General features: G+C 35.6%; 1 protein-coding gene across 11 annotated transcripts in view; it reads left to right on the plus strand.

The window, feature by feature from the left end:
- NCOA6 (nuclear receptor coactivator 6) overlaps positions 1-18,293 on the plus strand; it is a 109,429-nt gene that overhangs the window by 36,036 nt on the left and 55,100 nt on the right. For all 11 annotated transcript variants that reach the window (XM_043604701.1, XM_043604713.1, XM_043604709.1 and 8 more), the window contains 2 exons: positions 7,152-7,257; positions 14,631-14,912. In XM_043604701.1, coding sequence (XP_043460636.1) covers positions 14,678-14,912 — 235 coding nt within the window. In that variant the 5' untranslated portion in view covers positions 7,152-7,257; positions 14,631-14,677. The remainder of the gene's footprint in view (positions 1-7,151; positions 7,258-14,630; positions 14,913-18,293) is intronic.

Here is an 18,293-nt window from a genome sequence, read left to right on the forward strand (position 1 = left end):
TTTATACCCTTCTCTCCATAACTTTTTAATATGAAAAAAAATGTTTTTAATACAAAAAAGTTGAAAGAATAATACAGTGATAATAGTTTGCTATATTTGCATCATCTGTTTACCTACCTATCTTTACTGAATACTTTGAAAATAAGTTGCAGACATTATGACATTTTATCCCTAAATACTTTGGCATGCATCTCCTAAGAATAAGGGCATTTGCTATACAATCATAAATAACATTACTACACCCAAGATGTTTTTAAAAATGCCCTAATATCTTCTGTTACTTCACATTCAGTTTTTCCCAACTGTCTTAATAATTTTATGGCTGTTTTCTTCAAAGCAGGTCTAAGTAACGTTTATGAATTGCATTTGGTGGTCATATTTGTAAAGTCTTTTAATTGAGAACTGTGTCTTCCCCCTATCTCTTAAGATTTTTGGTTTTGAAGAGACCAGATCAATTTTGTTGTAGCAAGCCACACATTCTAGATCTGATTATTTCTTCATGTAGTCAAATACTTCTTCATGTATTTGTTCTTTTTGCTCTATCTCCTGAATTTTCTATAAAGGAGAAATTACTTTTAAAGACTTTTTAGACCTAGGCTAGGCATTTTTACTAATAATCATCATAGATGATGACTGGTGTTTCAGGTAAAATCACATCAGAAGGCATAAATAAAAGGTCTCACTGTAATTGTTACTGGATTTGATCACCAGGTAAAGCTGGTGAATGTCATATCTTTCCACTCTAAAGATACTTGTTTTCTCTTTGCAATTAGAAAGTAATCTGTGGAATAATCCGTTTGCACCATGGGAGTCTTCTGTTCCCCAGCAGTTTTCACCAGATGGTTTTTAGCATCCTTTGATCATCCTTGCCTGAATCACTTACTTCATTGGAGGTTGCACAATGGTGATTTCAAAAATTCTTTCCTTCTGCATTTATTAACTAGCATTCTGATGTAAAGGAGAGCTTTCCCTCTTTACCAAGGATGAATGCTTCTTAAAAGACAAAGTAAATTTCTTGCTTCATTCTTTTTTCTTTAATTATCAATCTTCAGAGTAAGGAATTGATGTCATAGTTACACCTAATAGTGACTTTCTGAGTAATTTTTTTACTCTCTGAGCTATTATTTACTCTGAGCTATTATTATATATTTATGGATTTCTATTCATGGTATTTTAATCAATTTTAGTCATTAATTCTTTTTGATACTTAAATTGTCTCAAATTTGCCAGTAGAAACCCCTTAAACTGGCTCCTGGGTCCTTGTGATTTTGCTCCCTATTTGTGTGAGTGCTTCCTTGCCCTCCTCTGGTACAACATGTTTTTTTGTTTTGTTTTGTTTTTTTCCTAGTTTACCTTGAAGCTAATAATTTTTACTGTTTTGTGAGGTTTTTTTGTATTTCCTTCTAGAGGTTTTTTTTGTTTGTGTTTTTTTTTGTTTTTTGTTTTTTGTTTTTTTTTGTTTTTTTTTGTCAGAGGGAGTGTGAGTGGGGAAGAGGCAGAGGGAGAAGAAAACAGAGAGACAATCGTAAGTAGGCTCCACGCTGACAGTGTGTAGCCTGATGCAGAGCTGTCTCATAAACTGTGAGATTATGAGCCCAAATCAAGAGTCAGATGCTTAACCAACTGAGCCACTCAGGCACCTCTAGAGTATTTTATTTTTAATACTAACATATATAAAATATTTTTCTCCTCTTTCCCCACTAAAAGTAGCATCCTGTAGTCAATGTTTTATTCCTTGTTTTTTCTTCTCTCAACAATATATCTTGGAGATCATTCCACATCAGTGCATAGAGAGCGTCCATATTCTTGCTGCCTTTCCTTTTTATTAGATGTACTATAATTTGATCAGTCTCTGTTGATGGACATTTTGGTAGTTTCCTATCTTGCTCTTGCAAAAATGCTTTTATTGAATAACCTTATATATGTGTCATCTAGTAAGGGAGCAGGTTTATCTGTAGGATCAGTGCAGTCAAATGCTCTACCACTGAGCTGTACCCCCTCTTACAGGATCACCAACCAGAAGTGAGATTGCTGGGTTAATGGTATATGTAATTGTAATTTTGATAGATAATGCCTACTTGCTGATGTTAGACAACCACTAGCAATGAGTGAGAATGTCTGTTTTCCTATAGCCTTGCCAAGAGAGTGCATTATTATATTTTTGGATTTTCACTAATCTGATGAGTGAAAAAAATGTTTTCTTATGTGTGAAGTTTAACATTTTTTATATGTTTAAAGTTCATTTGTATTTCCTTTTCTTTGAATTTTATGATCATATTCTGTGCCCATTTTTGGACACAATACTTTGTCTAAATTGCTGTTCTCTTTATGATACCTATATATGCATACACATATACATACACAAACCTGTTTTTTTCTATAGTATGTTTATATATGGGAAATTTGCTCTTTCATTGTCAATATTTTTTCTTTGTCATTTTGTTTGTTGTTTGTTGGGTTTTTGTTTTGCTTTACTTATGGTATTTTTTGCCTTGCAGAATTCTTTGATTTTTATGTATTCAAATTTACCCATTTTTTTAATGGCTTTGGATTTTATGTCATAGTTAAAAAATCTCTACCCAGTCCAAGAGTATAAAAATTTCTTCTGTACTTTCTTCTAATACTTGTATGGTTTCATTTGTTGCATTGAAGTTTTGGATCCATTTGGAATTTATCTTGATGTGAGGTATAGCTCTAAGTTTATTTTTTCCCTAGGTGGCTACCTAGTCCCATTTAATGAAAAATCTGTTTCCCCCCACCTTTATGAGATACTAAAATTCTACATCCATTTTGATCACTTTTGGGGATTTTAGTCTTCCATTGGTCTCCCATCCGTTTATATGCCAGTACTCACAGTTTTAATTACTGAGGCATTATGTTTTGATATCTGGTAGGACTTGTCCTTTTCCCTACTCTTATTTTTCAGAGTTTTTTTTTTTTTTTTTCTCTTTTTATTTCCATGTGAACTATAAAGTCAGCTTTTCCATTTTAAAAAAGTTAGAATTTTTCTTAATGTTTTATTTTATTTTTGAGAGAGGGAGAGAGTGCAAGCAGGGGAAGGGCGGGGGCGGGGGGGACGGTGAGACACAGAATCCAAGCAGACTCCAGGCTTTGACAGAGCCCGACAAAGGACTCCAACCCACAAACCGTGAGATCAAGACCTGAGCCAGAGTCAGACACTTAACCAACTGAGCCACCCAGGCACCCCAAGAAGTTAGCATGTTTTAATAGGATTGTTAGATTCTAAATTAGGGAGAATTGATGTTTATGAGTCTTTTTTCCTCTCTCTCTCTCTGTCTCTCTCTCTCTTCCTGAGAGAGAGACCACGAGCTGGGGAGGGGCAGAGAGAGAAGGAGAGAATCTTAAACAGGCTTCATACTCAGCATGGCACCCAACACGGGGTTTGATCTCACAACCGTGAGATCCTGACCTGAGCTGAAATCAAGAGTCAAATGCTTAACCGACTGAGCCACCCAGGCACCCTGTGAGTCTTTTTGTCTAAGAATGTGGTGTGTCATTCCATTTGTTCAAGTCTTTTTTGTATTTGGATCCTTTATTAGTGTATTTAAAATTTCATCTTGTAACTCTACATTTTCTTTTTAGTTCAGTCCTAAATATTTTGTCCTTTTTGGGGCTGTTATAAATTAAATTTTTCCCCACATATTAATGATTGATTGCCTATGTAATAAAGCTGTTGTTTTCTGTATATTTTGTACCATTCTACTTTGCTGAATCTCTTATTTTTGCTGTTTTCTTGGTTGATTTTTCAAGATGTGCAAGAATACAATTATATCATTTGCTGATAGTGATAGTTTTACATTCTTCCCAATTTTTTACTATTATTAGTCTTGTTTAATTTCACTGACTTTATATACCTATGATAGAATGTTTAATAATATTTAGTAGATGTCTGCCCTCTTCCCAACTTTTCCCCATTAAGCAAGCTACTGACTTTAGGCCAAAAAAAGATATATTTTGTCATGTTAAGGAAGTGTTTATATATTTGATTTTTTTGAGAAGTGTTAAATTTTGTCAAATGACTTTAAGTATCTGTGGAGATGATCATATGACTTCTTCCCTTAGTTTCCTCATAGTGAGCCTTGCTTGTATTCCTAGACCAAACTCTACTTAATTATGATACATTCTTCATCTAATGTACTGTTGTATTCTATTTAAAATTTGATTTAGAATCTTGCATCAACATAAGAGAGATTATAGCTTTCTGCCTGCAGTGTGTATTAGCTTTTGATATTCATGCTATATTTGCTTCATAAAAAGATTTGGAAAGTTTGCTTTCTTTTTGTATGTTCTGGAACAGTTTCAGGTCATTAGACTTAATCTGTTCTCTAAAGGGTTAATGTTTCCATTAAATTTGTGTGTGATGCTTTTGGGGGGCATTATATTTATATAGGTAGAGTGAACAAAAGCTTGAACAAAATAGTCTCTATGGTCCTTTTAATTTCCTTTGTTTCTGTGGCTATTTCCTTCTTATTTCTTATTTTATGTATTTGGACTTTCTCCCTTTACTAGATTAACTAGTAGTTTATTTTATTGGTTTTTCTTCCAATGTACCAATTTTTGGATTTATTTATTCTGTTTTTCTGGGTTTGGTTTTGTTTTGTTTTGTTTTTTGAGAGAGCGCAAGCAGGGGAGGGTCAGAGGGAGAGGGAGAAGCTCAAGCAGACTCCACCCCCAGCATAGAGCCCACCGTGGGGCTGGATCTCATGACCTTGAGATCATGATCTGAGCACAAGTCAAGAGTCAGATGCTTAACCAACTGAACCACCCAGGCGCCCCTCTTTTTCTGTTTTTTTTTTTTTTTTTTTTTTTTTTATTAATTTCTCCTTTTATCTGTATTAATTCCTTCATTTTGATTTCTTTCAGTTCACCTTACAGGTTTTTTTCCTGACTTTTTGAGTCAGACATTTAACTCCTTCCTTTCTTTTCTTCTTTCTTTCTTTTCTTTCTTTTTCCTGATGTAGGTATTTATCGCTGTGAATTTTCTTCTTTACTGGTTTGGCTGTATTCTTTAGGTTCTAATATGTAGCATTTTCCTTATTTTGGCATTCTCTAGAAATTTTGCAATATTGATTTCTTTTTTAACCCAACTCCAAGGGTTTTGTTGTTGTTTTAAGGTGAAAAGGCCTTTGTTTCTTGATTTTATTTTAAATGTATAATTTCAGTACATTGTACTGAATCAGAGTATTATTCTACTGTTACTTTTTGGATTTATAGAGTTTTTTTCTTTTTTAAATTCCAGTATAGAGTGTTATATTTGTTTCAAGTGTACAGTGTAGTGGTTCAACAATTCCATGTATTGCTCAGTGCTCATCAGGGTAAGTGTACTATTAATCCCATTCACTATAGAGATTTTCTTTATGGCCTTTTAAAAAAATGTTTATTTATTTTTAAGAGAGAGAGTGTGCAGGCTGGGGAGGGGCAGAGAGAGACAAATAATCCCAAGCGGGCTTGCCACTGTCAGCACAGAACCCAGCACGGGACTCAAACCCACGAACCAAACTGAAATCATGACCTGAGCCAAAATCAAGAATTGGACGCTTAACAGATTGAGCCACCCAGGCATCCCTCTTGATGGCCTTTCTTAAGGTCATTTTTTGTTAATGTTCCATGGAGTTTTGAAAAATTAGCTTAGACTTAAATTAAAAAATAATTAAGGAGCATAGTTCTTTCCCTAAGAATTATTTATTAATGTGTAGTATATATATCCATTTAAAAATTTGAAATTATAAAATCAATATTTGACAATAATGTAAAACCATAACAGCCAAGTTAAAGACATTGTAGACTGATACTATCTTTTCTTTTTAAAATTTTCTTACTGTTTATTTATTTTTGAAAGAGAGAGAGCAAGCAAGCCAGGGAAGGGCAGAGAGAGAAGGAGACACAGAATCTGAAGCAGGCTCCAGGTTCTGAGCTGTCAGCACAGAGCCCAATGTGGAGCTCGAACCCTCGAACTGTGAGATCATGCCCTGGGCTAAATTCTGACTCTTAACCAACTGAGCCACCCCAGCGCCCCAGACTGATACTACCTTATTAAAGTGGGAATATTTTTCTGAAGCATGCCAAAATTAGACACTTTCCATGCAAAATGTCTATGTGTACCATAAATAATACTTAGAAAAACTGAAAATTTAATGAAAAATAAAATAAAATTATATATAAAGTAGGAAAAAAGCTTAAATCTATACTTTATGAAGTTTATTTAAAAAAATTTTTTTAATGTTTATTCATTTTTGAGAGAGATAGAGCACAAGTGGGGGAGAATCAGAGAGAGAAGGAGACACCGAATCCAAAGCAGGCTCCAGGCTCTGAGCTGTTGCACAGAACCCAATGCAGGGCTCGAACCTATAAACGGTGAGATCATGACCCGAGCTGAAGTTGGACACTTAACCCGCTGAGCCACCCAGACACCCCATATACTTTATGAAGTTTAAAATGAGTTTTGAAATTATGTTAGAACAAGCGGGTCTTATATTTAGTGTGTGTAGAAAATATTTTGGTCTTGGCTCCAAGTATCTGCAAACAGTGTGGCATGATGATGTTAATTCATTTAATTTGACAGGTTTAAAAATGGAGGTAAAGGGAGGAGGTCTCTAAGGCTTAGGGTCCCAGTTTCATGATCCTTTTTTTTTTTTTAATTTTTTAAAAATTTTATGTTTTTTTTATTTTTGGGAGAGAGCATGCACACGCATGAATGGGGAAGGGGCAGAGAGAGAGGGAGACACAGAATCCAAAGCAGACTCCAGGCCTCGTGCTGTCAGCACAGAGCCCGATGCGGGGCTTGAACCCACAAACCACGAGATCATGACCTGAGCTGAAGTTGGATGCTTAACTGACTGAGCCACCCAGGTGCCCACCCCCCGCCCCAGTTTCATGATTCTTAAGTGAAGGCAGTATATGTCCTGGAGTTTGTTTCTATACTCTTTGAAATGCTTGTTGAATAGTGGTTTGATCTCAGAAAAAAGATATTCTTTGTAGACTTAATGAAAACTCTATTTTAACATTCTCTAAAGACGTCTAAGTTGACTTGGTAACTTGTATTTGCATTGGCTTCTGTTATAAAGATGTCACCTCTGTAATTTCTAATTTCTATATGATACTGCAACTTTCTCTTTGTCTCTCTTTTTTAGAATTTTTATTTGGCTGCTGCCTTTTGAAATACAGGCCCTAAAAATGCCAGCTTGTTTGGACTTAGAAGATGACCTGAATAAATGATAAAAAAATAAAGACATTTTGGTGAGTGAAATCTTTTGTGAAAGAGTGGTTAAGGCTCAACTTAATTCCAAGCAATGGAATGACTCTACTAAAGTTACGTAGCAAATTAAAAAACTGTTTCCTTTATCATCTAGCGTTTTGTCAAAGGAGAAGATGGTCCTTCAGCCAGTTATCGAAGGTATCAGTATATTTAATGAAGCCCCAAATTCACTAAGTTTGAGTGCCTTCTGTTCCTCTGGGGTTGAGAACTTGATCTATTTTTTTCTTTCTCTTCGAGAGTCCACATACCTCTTAGGAGGCACATCATAACATTTAAATGCATTTCAAATATCTGGTCTATTCCAGCACTGTACCAAACGCAGCATAGTTCACTCACACCTAGCATTGTACTAGTCAATCATGGGAGTTGTAGAAATTGAAAATTGGTGACTGGGCCTTATGCAGCTACAGTGTGTTTCATTTGGCATACAGAGTATTTTTATTTTCCGAAAATGTAAACCTATTTTAAAATCTGGAGATTTCACTGAATATATGGATCTTAGCCTTTTCTTAAAATTCAGAACATCTGCCCAACTCCTCCCATCCTTCCAAAAAGAAAGTAATAAGCTGGAGCAGAGGATAGTAGCTGCTTAGCATAGATGGGTATGTGAGTTTCCTGTTACCCAAATCATTCATACAGTGTGTGTAAATACGCTTAATATCCAGTGTTCTTCTCTTATTTTATCTGCCTAACCGCTATGAGTATGTAAGTTTGTGGTTTCTGATGCAGATCATAGTGTCTTGTCTTTTCAAATGGCAGCCAAGCTGATACTCTGAATAACCTGTAACAATCTTCTACCCATTATTCAGCTACCTGCACCAGTCCCTTCTGTTCATATGTAAATGTAAATCTGGTGCATATTAGCTGGGTATATATATAATATGTAAGGTATATAAATTTATATATTCATAAATAATATAAATTTATATATTTACAAATATATATGTTTAAATATATTTATTTATTTTTAACCCTACTGTGATTTGGAAGATGTTCATAAGTAAGCTTCTAAGCCTTCCTGATGTCTGTGGAGTTTTACCTTGGAGCAGCACTATGTTGCTGGTATGCTTGCTTTTTTCTTCCTTTTTTTTTTTTAAGCTTTTTATTATGAACAATTTCAAACATTTTATAAAATTATACTATAAACAAAAGTATAATAAGCACCTGTATACTAATCACCTATATTTAACCATTATTAAAATTTTGTCATATTTGCCTATTTTTCTCTTAATTATTTTAAAGTAAATTACAAGCATCCTGATGTTTTACCCCTGAATGCTTCAATATGCATCTCTTAGACAGAACATTGCCCTATATAACCATAACACCATTGTTATCACACCTAACAAAATTAGTGGTAGTTCACTAATTATCCTAAAAATGTGCTTTACATCTTTTTTCCAAACCAAGACCTAATAAAGGACCATACACTGCATTTGATTTTTAAAAAATTTTTTAAAAGCTCTTTTATTTATTTTTTATTTTTTATTTTTTCAACATTTTTTATTTATTTTTGGGAGAGACAGAGCATGAACAGGGGAGGGGCAGAGAGAGAGGGAGACACAGAATCGGAAACAGGCTCCAGGCTCTGAGCCATCAGCCCAGAGCCCGACGCGGGGCTCCAACTCACGGACCGCGAGATCGTGACCTGGCTTAACCGACTGCGCCACCCAGGCGCCCCAAAAGCTCTTTTAATGTAGAATAGTTTCACCCATCTCTTTCTTCCTTCATTACAACTGACTTACTGAAGAGGCCAAGCCAGTTATGCTGTAGAAATCCTACACTCTAGATTTGTCTGAATATTTCCTCATGATGTTATTTAAGTTATACCTCTGTCTCCTGTATAAAGATTTTATTATATTCAGGTTAAACATTTTTGGCACATTTCACATAATGTTTTATCCTTATTAATGATCCTTTTCTGAATTATTTTATCAACGATCACAAAATTGTGATTTTTCCAATGATATCATTCTTTTTACATTTAAGTTGGCTTTCTTCTTAAAAAAGAGCTTTCCTTTATCAACTGGAGCTATTTGGTTATCCTGAAATATTACCCTTAAATGATTTAGTTTGGAAATCTATTTCCAAAAGTAGAATAAATAATATGCTTGCTCTTTAAATTCTCCTGGATGTCACATTTATTCTTAGGTTCTTTACAAAAGATCAAAAGAGGGGCGCCTGGGTGGCGCAGTCGGTTAAGAGTCCGACTTCAGCCAGGTCACGATCTCACTGTCCGTGAGTTCGAGCCCTGCGTCGGGCTCTGGGCTGATGGCTCAGAGCCTGGAGCCTGTTTCCGATTCTGTGTCTCCCTCTCTCTCTGCCCCTCCCCCGTTCATGCTCTGTCTCTCTCTGTCCCAAAAATAAATAAACGTTGAAAAAAAAATTTTTTTAAAAAAACCAAAAGATCAAAAGAATGAAATATGGCCTTTTGTAGCAACGTGGATGGAACTGGAGAGTGTTATGCTAAGTGAAATAAGTCATACAGAGAAAGAAAAATACCATATGTTTTCACTCTTATGTGGATCTTGAGAAACTTAACAGAAGACCATGGCGGAGGGGAAGGGAAAAAAAAAAGGCTAGGGAGGGAGCCAAAACATAAGAGACACTTAAAAACTGAGAACAAACTGAGGGTTGATGGGGGGTGGGAGGGGGTGATGGTGGGTGATGGGTATTGAGGAGGGCACCTGTTGGGATGAGCACTGGGTGTTGTATGAAACCAATTTGACAATAAATTTCATATAAAAAAAAATCAAAAGAGCCCCTGTTAGAAGTGAAACCAACAGATAATCTGGAAGTTTATTATGTGGCGGGTGAGCAAATTAACTGGTGGTTAATCTTAACAAACCCAGAGAGATAGCACATGTTTTCTTGTGATGACCATAAATGAGCAAGTGAGTCTCAAACTGGTCAGCTGTAATGATTTCTGTCTCCAAGAGCAGTCACTGAACTGCATTTCACTCAAAATTAGTTAATTGTTTTGATTATAAATCCTTTGTTAAAGACTAGATTTTAAGTGGACGTTATGTCAATAAATATGTTATTGGGAAGAAGCTTCTTTAAAAAGTTTCTGGAGAGGAGGCCAGCAATTTTTCATACTTACTTTTAATTTCTTCATTTTTTAAGCACCTGTGTAGTGCCATAGTACTTTTAAACCAGTAATTCTTGAATTTGGATTAGTTGATTTGTTTTATCTGCCAGGAGATGGTTTTCCAAATTCAGATTCGCCAGCCTTCATGACATGACCGATGACCCCTTTAGAAGACAGATTTTTAGTTGATCTCTTTCTTTCCAGTAAAAGATTTCTTTTGGAAAACACTTCTTAAATTTTAAATTCTTTTCTTGTAGTTGTTCCAACTGGGGAGTAGCTATTAAATAGCTCTGGTATTTCAGGCAGTCTCAGCAATCAGTCGTTTTCCTGATGAGTAACAGCTTTTAAGCCCTAAAGTCTTTTTCAGTCTTGTTTATTTACCTCTAAAGTTCTTTAAAATCTGTAAGGAGCAGATGGCAGTTGACTAAAGGCAATGGTATTTATAAGGGATTTTCTGAATGCTGTTGTTTCTTAACCACCCAAGTCACACTATTCCTTTGTAACAATCACAGTACTGGAAAAGGTGCTTTGCTCAAACGTAAGTTTTTTTGTTGTTGTTGTTTTATTGTTTTCATGTTTACTTACAACAGAGGAATTTTTCCCCCTAAGATTGCTTAAATTGGTTTTTGGAAATTCTTTGTTCTTGAAATTTAATTGACTGTTTAAAAAAGAAAAAGAGGGAATACAAACTGGTGCAGCCACTCTGGAAAACAGTATGGAGTTACCTCAAGAAACTAAAAATAGAACTACCATACGACCCAGCAATTGTACTACTGGGTGTTTATCCAAGGGATACAGGTGTGCTGTTTCGAAGGGACACATGCACCCCAATGTTTATAGCAGTACTATCAACAACTGCCAAAGTATGGAAAGAGCCCAAATGTCCTTCAATGGATGAATGGATAAAGGTGTTGTGTATATATACAATGGTATTGCTTGGAAATCAAAAAGAATGAAATCTTGCCAATTACAACTAAGTGGATGGAACTGGAGGGTATTATGATGCTAAAAGAAATTAGTCGGAGAAAGACAAATATCATATGACTTCATTCATATTAGGACTTTAAGATACAAAACAGATGAACATAAGGGAAAGGAAGCAAAAATAATATAACAACAGGGAGGGGGACAAAACATGAGAGACTCTTAAATGTGGAGAACAGAGGGTTGCTGGAAGGGTTGTGGGAGGGGGAATGGGCTAAATGGATAAGGGGCATTAAAGAATCTACTACTGAAATCATTGTTGAACCATATGCTAACTAACTTGGATGTAAACTTAAAAATAAATAAATTATTAATTAAAAAAATAAAATAGGGGTGCCTGGGTGGCTCAGTCAGTTGAGCGTCTGACTTTGGCTCAGGTCATGATCTCACAGCTCGTGAGTTCAAGCCCTGCGTCGGGCTCTGTGCTGACAGCTCAGAGCCTGGAGCCTGCTTCGGATTCTGTGTCTCCCTCTCTCTCTGCCCCTAACCCACTCTCATTCTGTCTCTGTCTCTCTCAAAAATAAATAAACATTAAAAAAAAAAATAGGAAAGTCTTAAAATAAAATATACACCCTTCTATTAATTAGAATAACAAAGAACCAAAATTCAGAACTTGGGATAAACATGTATTTGAAACTAGATGGAAGGAGATTTACTAAAAGAGTAGAATTTTTAGTAGTAGACTAAACAGAAATTTCACTGAATGAGAGATCTAATTTGTAATTTCCTTTTTCCCTCATTGTAAAAGCTGCCAACAAGAAAAACAAATTGTTCAGAATAAATGGAGTAGGGGAACCTGTTTGCATCTATGTATCATGACTTTGATATCTAAAAGGCTGAAATGAGTAGAAAGAATATGAATATTAATATAAGTTCCCTGAACTAGATAATAGTTATTAGAATGAATAACTGAATCTAAGTGCTATATTCTATAAGTTTTCTATATTCTATCCTGTAAGTTTTCCATTTTTTTAATATCTGACAATTATATCCATTATCCATAATCTGACAATTATAAAAGTCCAGTTTTAAAGACTTTTGTTCCGGTTCTGCCTCATGGAATGGTAAAGTAGTAGTATTTTTTGTTTTTGTGCACTTTTAAATCATCCGATAACCTGATTATTCAGTTGATCAATATTTTAGATAAATTTGCCTTAAAATTAAATTATTTATTCTACAACTGACACAAAAGATTAAAATTGTGATTTAAATTTGCTATATGAGTATCCACTTTGTTAGAAAAATGTATAAAGTTGGGGGGTATTTTATATACTCCAACATAATCTTAGGAATGAGAAGTAAGGTATGTAGATGCTTAATGTGTATTTTCTGTTTTATTATTATTATTATTATTGATGTAGATATGCTGGACTTCCGTCTTTAACATGGGCAAATAAAACCATATAGTATTTTGCTTTTACCAGAGTTTTACAACATGATAGCTTATCGAATTAGTGATATACTGCCAAAATAGTTTTAGAAATCACCCTATAAAAACCCAACAACTCTATCCTATACCTAAGCCAGTAGATCAGTTTGTAGGCATCTCTTTGCAGAACTGATATGCTAGTGTGAATTTGAGGTAAAATATTTAGTATTTAGGAAAGAATAAGAAATGATTCTTGCATGGGACACCTGGGTGGCTCAGTCGCTTAAGTGTCTGACTTCGGCTCAGGTCATGATCTCACGGTTCATGGGTTCAAGCATCCGGCTCTGTGCTGACAGGGGGGCTCTCTCTGCCCCCTCCCTGGCTCACACACTGCCTCTCTCTCTCTCTCTCTCTCTCTCTCTCTCTCTCTCTCTTTCTCTCTCTCTTAAAAATAAATAATAAAACATTAAAAACAAATTTAAAAAAATGATTATTGCATGTAAATCCTAAATGAAATGTCAAAGAAGAAGTAACTCAATAAAAGTATGTTATATTTAAACATTAAAAAAAAAGAAAAGTTAAACAGTTTTTAAAAGTTGATAATTTTTTTCCATTTATACTGGTATTATAACCTATTACAGCATATTTAGCTTTGCATGTCCCTAAATGACTTGTAGCATATTTGGAAAATAGGAAAAGAAAATTTACCAGCCTAGTACAATCACTGTTTGCATTTTAGTGAATTTATTTTCAGCCCTTTTTTTCTTATTTATCTTTAAAAAAAAACACATAGTTGTAATTCTATAAGGAATGTTTTTAAATTAGAAGGGTTGTGTGAGGTTCTTATGTATCCATGTCATTCTGGCTTAACACAGATGCTAAAAAATGAATGTTCACTCACTTTTGGGTTAAGAAGTGATCGTCAGTCCCAACGCTAATGGAGAAAATGGCCACATGGTGTGATTGTTAATACATGTATTCTTTGGTAGACAGCATAACTGAAAATAACAGATAATGTGACTTCTCTAGATCTAAAAGTTGAAAAGTAATTTAGTTCTGTCCTGGACACAGTTCTTTCTTTCTATAAACATGTGTTAACTACTTATTTTCCTTTCCTAAAAGTATTTAAAAATGTTTTATTGTTTTGTTTCTAAATTATTATTTTTAGCCATATAACTATTAATAATGCTTTAAAAGTTATTTTATTTATTTTTTAAAGTTTATTTATTTTTGAGAGAGAGAGTGCATGCACACAAGCAGGGGAGGGGCAGAGAGAGAGGGAGACGCAGAACCTGATGTGGGGCTTGAACCTATGAACCATGAGATCATGACCAGAACTGAAGTCAGACGCTTAACCGACTGAGCCACCAAGGTGCTCCTAAAGTTATTTTAAAGGGTCCTCAAGACGTTAGGATTTTAGATAGTCCTCCAGATGTTTTTAGTTGGGTCAAGCTTTGCTTTGCAGGTTAGAAAAAGAGAATGGCTTTAGAAACCTTGGCTCCTCTGAAACTTTTGTCAGAACAGGAATAAGGGGAGTATTGGAGAGCCCTTTGCTCTGTGGGGTCAAAGGCTTATATAAATTAATTTTCAAAATATAACTTGTTTTATTTTCTTGTGATTGCTTGTTCCCTCCTCCCTGTATTCTAGGTAGCCTGACATAATAGACATAAACATTATAATATAATAAAAGGAACTTTATTTAAAACTGGTGAATTTTTATTTCAAGTATTTTTAAGAACTAATTATTATAGACTATCTTAGTTTATCCTCTCTGTAATTTCTTAATGTTTATAGTGTGCTTTCTTATTACTTGGGAAATAAATTATAGTTTTTACAGACCAATGGATTATACATTGTTGATTGTATAATTATGCATTGTAACACCCTTTTTGTATCTTCTCTTTTCAAAGGTTTGCTTATTCTCCATTTGGCATATGCTACTGGAATAATATTCACCATGGTTTTGGATGACCTTCCAAACTTAGAAGACATCTATACTTCCTTGTGTTCATCATCAGTGGAAGATTCAGAGATGGATTTTGATTCTGGACTAGAAGATGATGACACAAAAAGTGATAGTATTTTGGAGGATTCCACAATATTTGTGGCCTTCAAAGGAAATATAGGTGATAAAGACTTCAAATGGAAATTGGACACAATATTGGAGAATGTGCCCAATTTGTTACACATGGGTAATTTATTTATTATTTAATTATTTTTAAAATCATTTTAGTTTAATTATTTTTTCTTTTTCTTTTTTTTTTGGTGGGGGGGAGAGAATGAGCACATGCCAGTGGGGGAGGGGCGGAAAGAGAAAGAGAGAGAGAGAAAAGTTAAGCAGATTTAGTGCGGGGCTCAGTCTCAAAACTGTGAGGTCATGACCTGGGCCGAAATCAAGAGTTGGATGCTTAATCTACTGAACCACCCCGGTGCCCCTCTTCTTGTTACTTTTTTAAAAAAATGTTTGCTCTTCTGTGATTGTCTTGAGTTTTATGAAGTAAAACTTTCCATACTGGATTGAAAGGCTGATTTTAAGTGCAGAATTGGAATTTTAGAATTTTTTTTTTATGGAGGTATAGTGGACATATAACATTACATTAGTTTCAGGTGTATAACTTACCATTCCATATTTGTATATATTGCGAAATGATCACCCACCACAATCTAGTTAACATCTGTCACCATACATAGTGACAGTTTTGTTGTGATGAGAACTTTTTTTTTAATGTTTTTATTTATTTTTGAAAGAGCGCAAACAGGGGAGGGGCAGAGAGAGAGGGGGACAGAGGATCTGAAGCAGGCTCTGCACTGACAGCAGAGAGCCCAGCGAGGGTCTTGAACTCGCGAACCATGAGTTTATGACCTGAGCTAAAGTCAGACACCTAACCGACTGAGCCACCCAGATGTCCCTGCAATGAGAACTTTTAAGATATACTCTCTTAGCAACTTGCAAATATGCCATAGAGTATTACTAACTATGGTTACTTGCTGTATGTTATATCCCTGTGACAATAACTGAAACTTTGTATCTTTTGACCCCCTTTACCCATTTCACCTCCACCACCACTCCCTGTCCTGTCCCCTGTCAGCTACCAGTCTGTTCCCTGTATCTATGAGCTTGGTGTTTTTGGTTTTGTTTTGTCTTGTTTTTTCAGAATCCACATGTCTGTGAGATCATACAGTATTTGTCTTCTTCTGGCTACTTAATTCACTTTAGCATAATGCCCTCAAGGTCCATCCATGTTTCTTATAAATGGCAATATTCTTCTTTATGGCTGAATAACGCTCCATTATATGTATATACATACCATGTATATACATACCATGATTTTTTGTTCATTCATGCATTCATACGTCTGTGGACACTTAGGTTGTTACCTTGTCATTGTTCTTTAAATAATGCTGCAGTGAACATGGGGGTACAGATAATCTTTTTGAGTCAGTGTTTTTGTTTTCAGATAAACATTCAGAAGTGGAATTGCTAGATCATATGGTAGTTTTATTTTTAATTTTTGAGGAACCTCCATATGTTTTCCACAGTGGCTGCATCAGTTTATATTCTCACTAACAGTGCATAAGTGTTCCTCTTTCTTTACGTCCTTGCCAACACTTGTTATTTTTTGTTTTATTAATAATAGCCATTGTAAAATTTTTTAAATATTTATTTTTTTTGAGAGACACACACACACACACACAGAATGGAAGCAGGGGAGGGCAGAGAGAGAGGGAGACACAGAATCTGAAGCAGGCTCCAAGCTGTCAGCACAGAGTCCAATGCAGGGTCAAACTCATGAACTGTGAGATTGTGACCTGAGCTGAAGTTGGATGCTTAACCAACTGAGCTACCCAGGTACCCCAGTAATAGCCATTCTAACAGGTGTGAGGTGATATCTCATTGTGGTTTTGATTTGCATTCCCCTAATGATTAGTGACATTGAGCACCTTTTATGTACCTGTTGGCCATCTGTATGTCTTCTTTGGAAAAAAGTCTGTTTAGATCTTCTGCCCATTTTTTTAATTGAGATTGTTTGGAATTTTATAATCAAGTTGTATGAGTTCTTTAGATATTCCTTATCAGATACATGATTTGCAAATATTTTATCACATTCAATATGTTACCTTTTCATTTTGTTGATGGTTTCCTTTGCTGTGCAGAATGTTTTTAGTTTGATATAGTTCCACTTGTTTGTTTTTGTTGCCTTTGCTTTTTGTGTCACATTGAAAAAAATCATTGCCAAGACCAATGTTAAGGAGCTTACCACCTGTTTTCTTCTAGGAGTTTTATGGTTTCAGGTCTTACATTAAGTCTTTAATCCATTTTGAGTTAACTTTTGTGTATGGTGTAAGATAGTAATCCAGTTTCATTCCTTTGCATATGGCTGTCTGGTTTCCCCAGCATCATTTATTGAAGAGACTGTCCTTTCCCCATTGTGTTTTCTTGGCTCCTCTGTTGTAAATTAATTGACCATATACGTGTGGGTTTATTTCTGGGCTCTCTGTTCTGTTCCATTGATCTATGTGTTTTTATGCCAATACCATACTGTTATGATTACTATAGCTCTGATTTTTTTTTTTTTTAATGTTTATTTTTGAGAGAGACAGAGACCATGCGAGTGGGTTAGGGGCAGAGAGAGAGGGAGACACAGAATCCAAAGCAGGCTCCAGGCTCTGAACCCCAGCACAGAGCCCAATGTGGGGCTTGAACCCATGGACTGTGAGATCATGACCCGAACTGAAGTCGGATGCTTAACCAGCTAAACCACCCAGGGGCCCCGTAGACTGTACCTTTTGCTTCTACTCCCTCCTCTCCCACTCACTCAAACTCAGAAACTGTGAGATCATGACCTGAGCTGAAGTTGGATGCTCAACCAGTTGAGCCACCCAGGTGCCCCCCCCCTTTTTTTTTTAATTTTTTTATAGCTTTGTAATACAGCTTGGAATCAGAGAGCTAGAATTTTTTTAATGTTTATTTTATTATTTTTTTTAAAGAGAGAATTAAACATTTTTTTTAATGTTTATTTTTGAGACAGAGGGAGACCAAGTGCGAGTGGGGGAGGGGCAGACAGAGAGGGAGACACAGAATCTGAAACAGGCTCCAGGCTCTGAGCTGTCCGCACAGAGCCCGATGCGGGGCTTGAACCCACGAACCATGAGATTATGACCTGAGCCAAAGTCGGATGCTTAACCGACTGAGCCTCCCCGGTGCCCCTTAAATGTTTATTTGTGAAAGAAAGAGTATGTGCACATGAGTAGGGGAGGGGTAGAGAAAGAGGGAGAGAGAAAATCCCAAGCTGACAGCAGAGGGACCCAGTGTGGGGCTTGAACTCACAAACCATGAGATGATGACCTGAGCCAAAATCAAGAGTCAGATGCTTTAACCCACTGAACCCCCCACGTGCCCCTAGAATTTTTTCTTTTAATAGAAATGCTGTTGTGTTTCTTTTAAGTACATGGAGAAACTGAACATAATAAGGTATTGTTTAACTGAACATAATAAGGTATATAATAATAGTAATCCTTAAATTATCTGCTCTAGTAGGTAGGAGTAATTCTCAAGACCCAATTTTATTTCT

This window comes from Prionailurus bengalensis, chromosome A3 (assembly GCF_016509475.1).
Source record: "Prionailurus bengalensis isolate Pbe53 chromosome A3, Fcat_Pben_1.1_paternal_pri, whole genome shotgun sequence".
Lineage (NCBI taxonomy): Eukaryota > Metazoa > Chordata > Mammalia > Carnivora > Felidae > Prionailurus > Prionailurus bengalensis.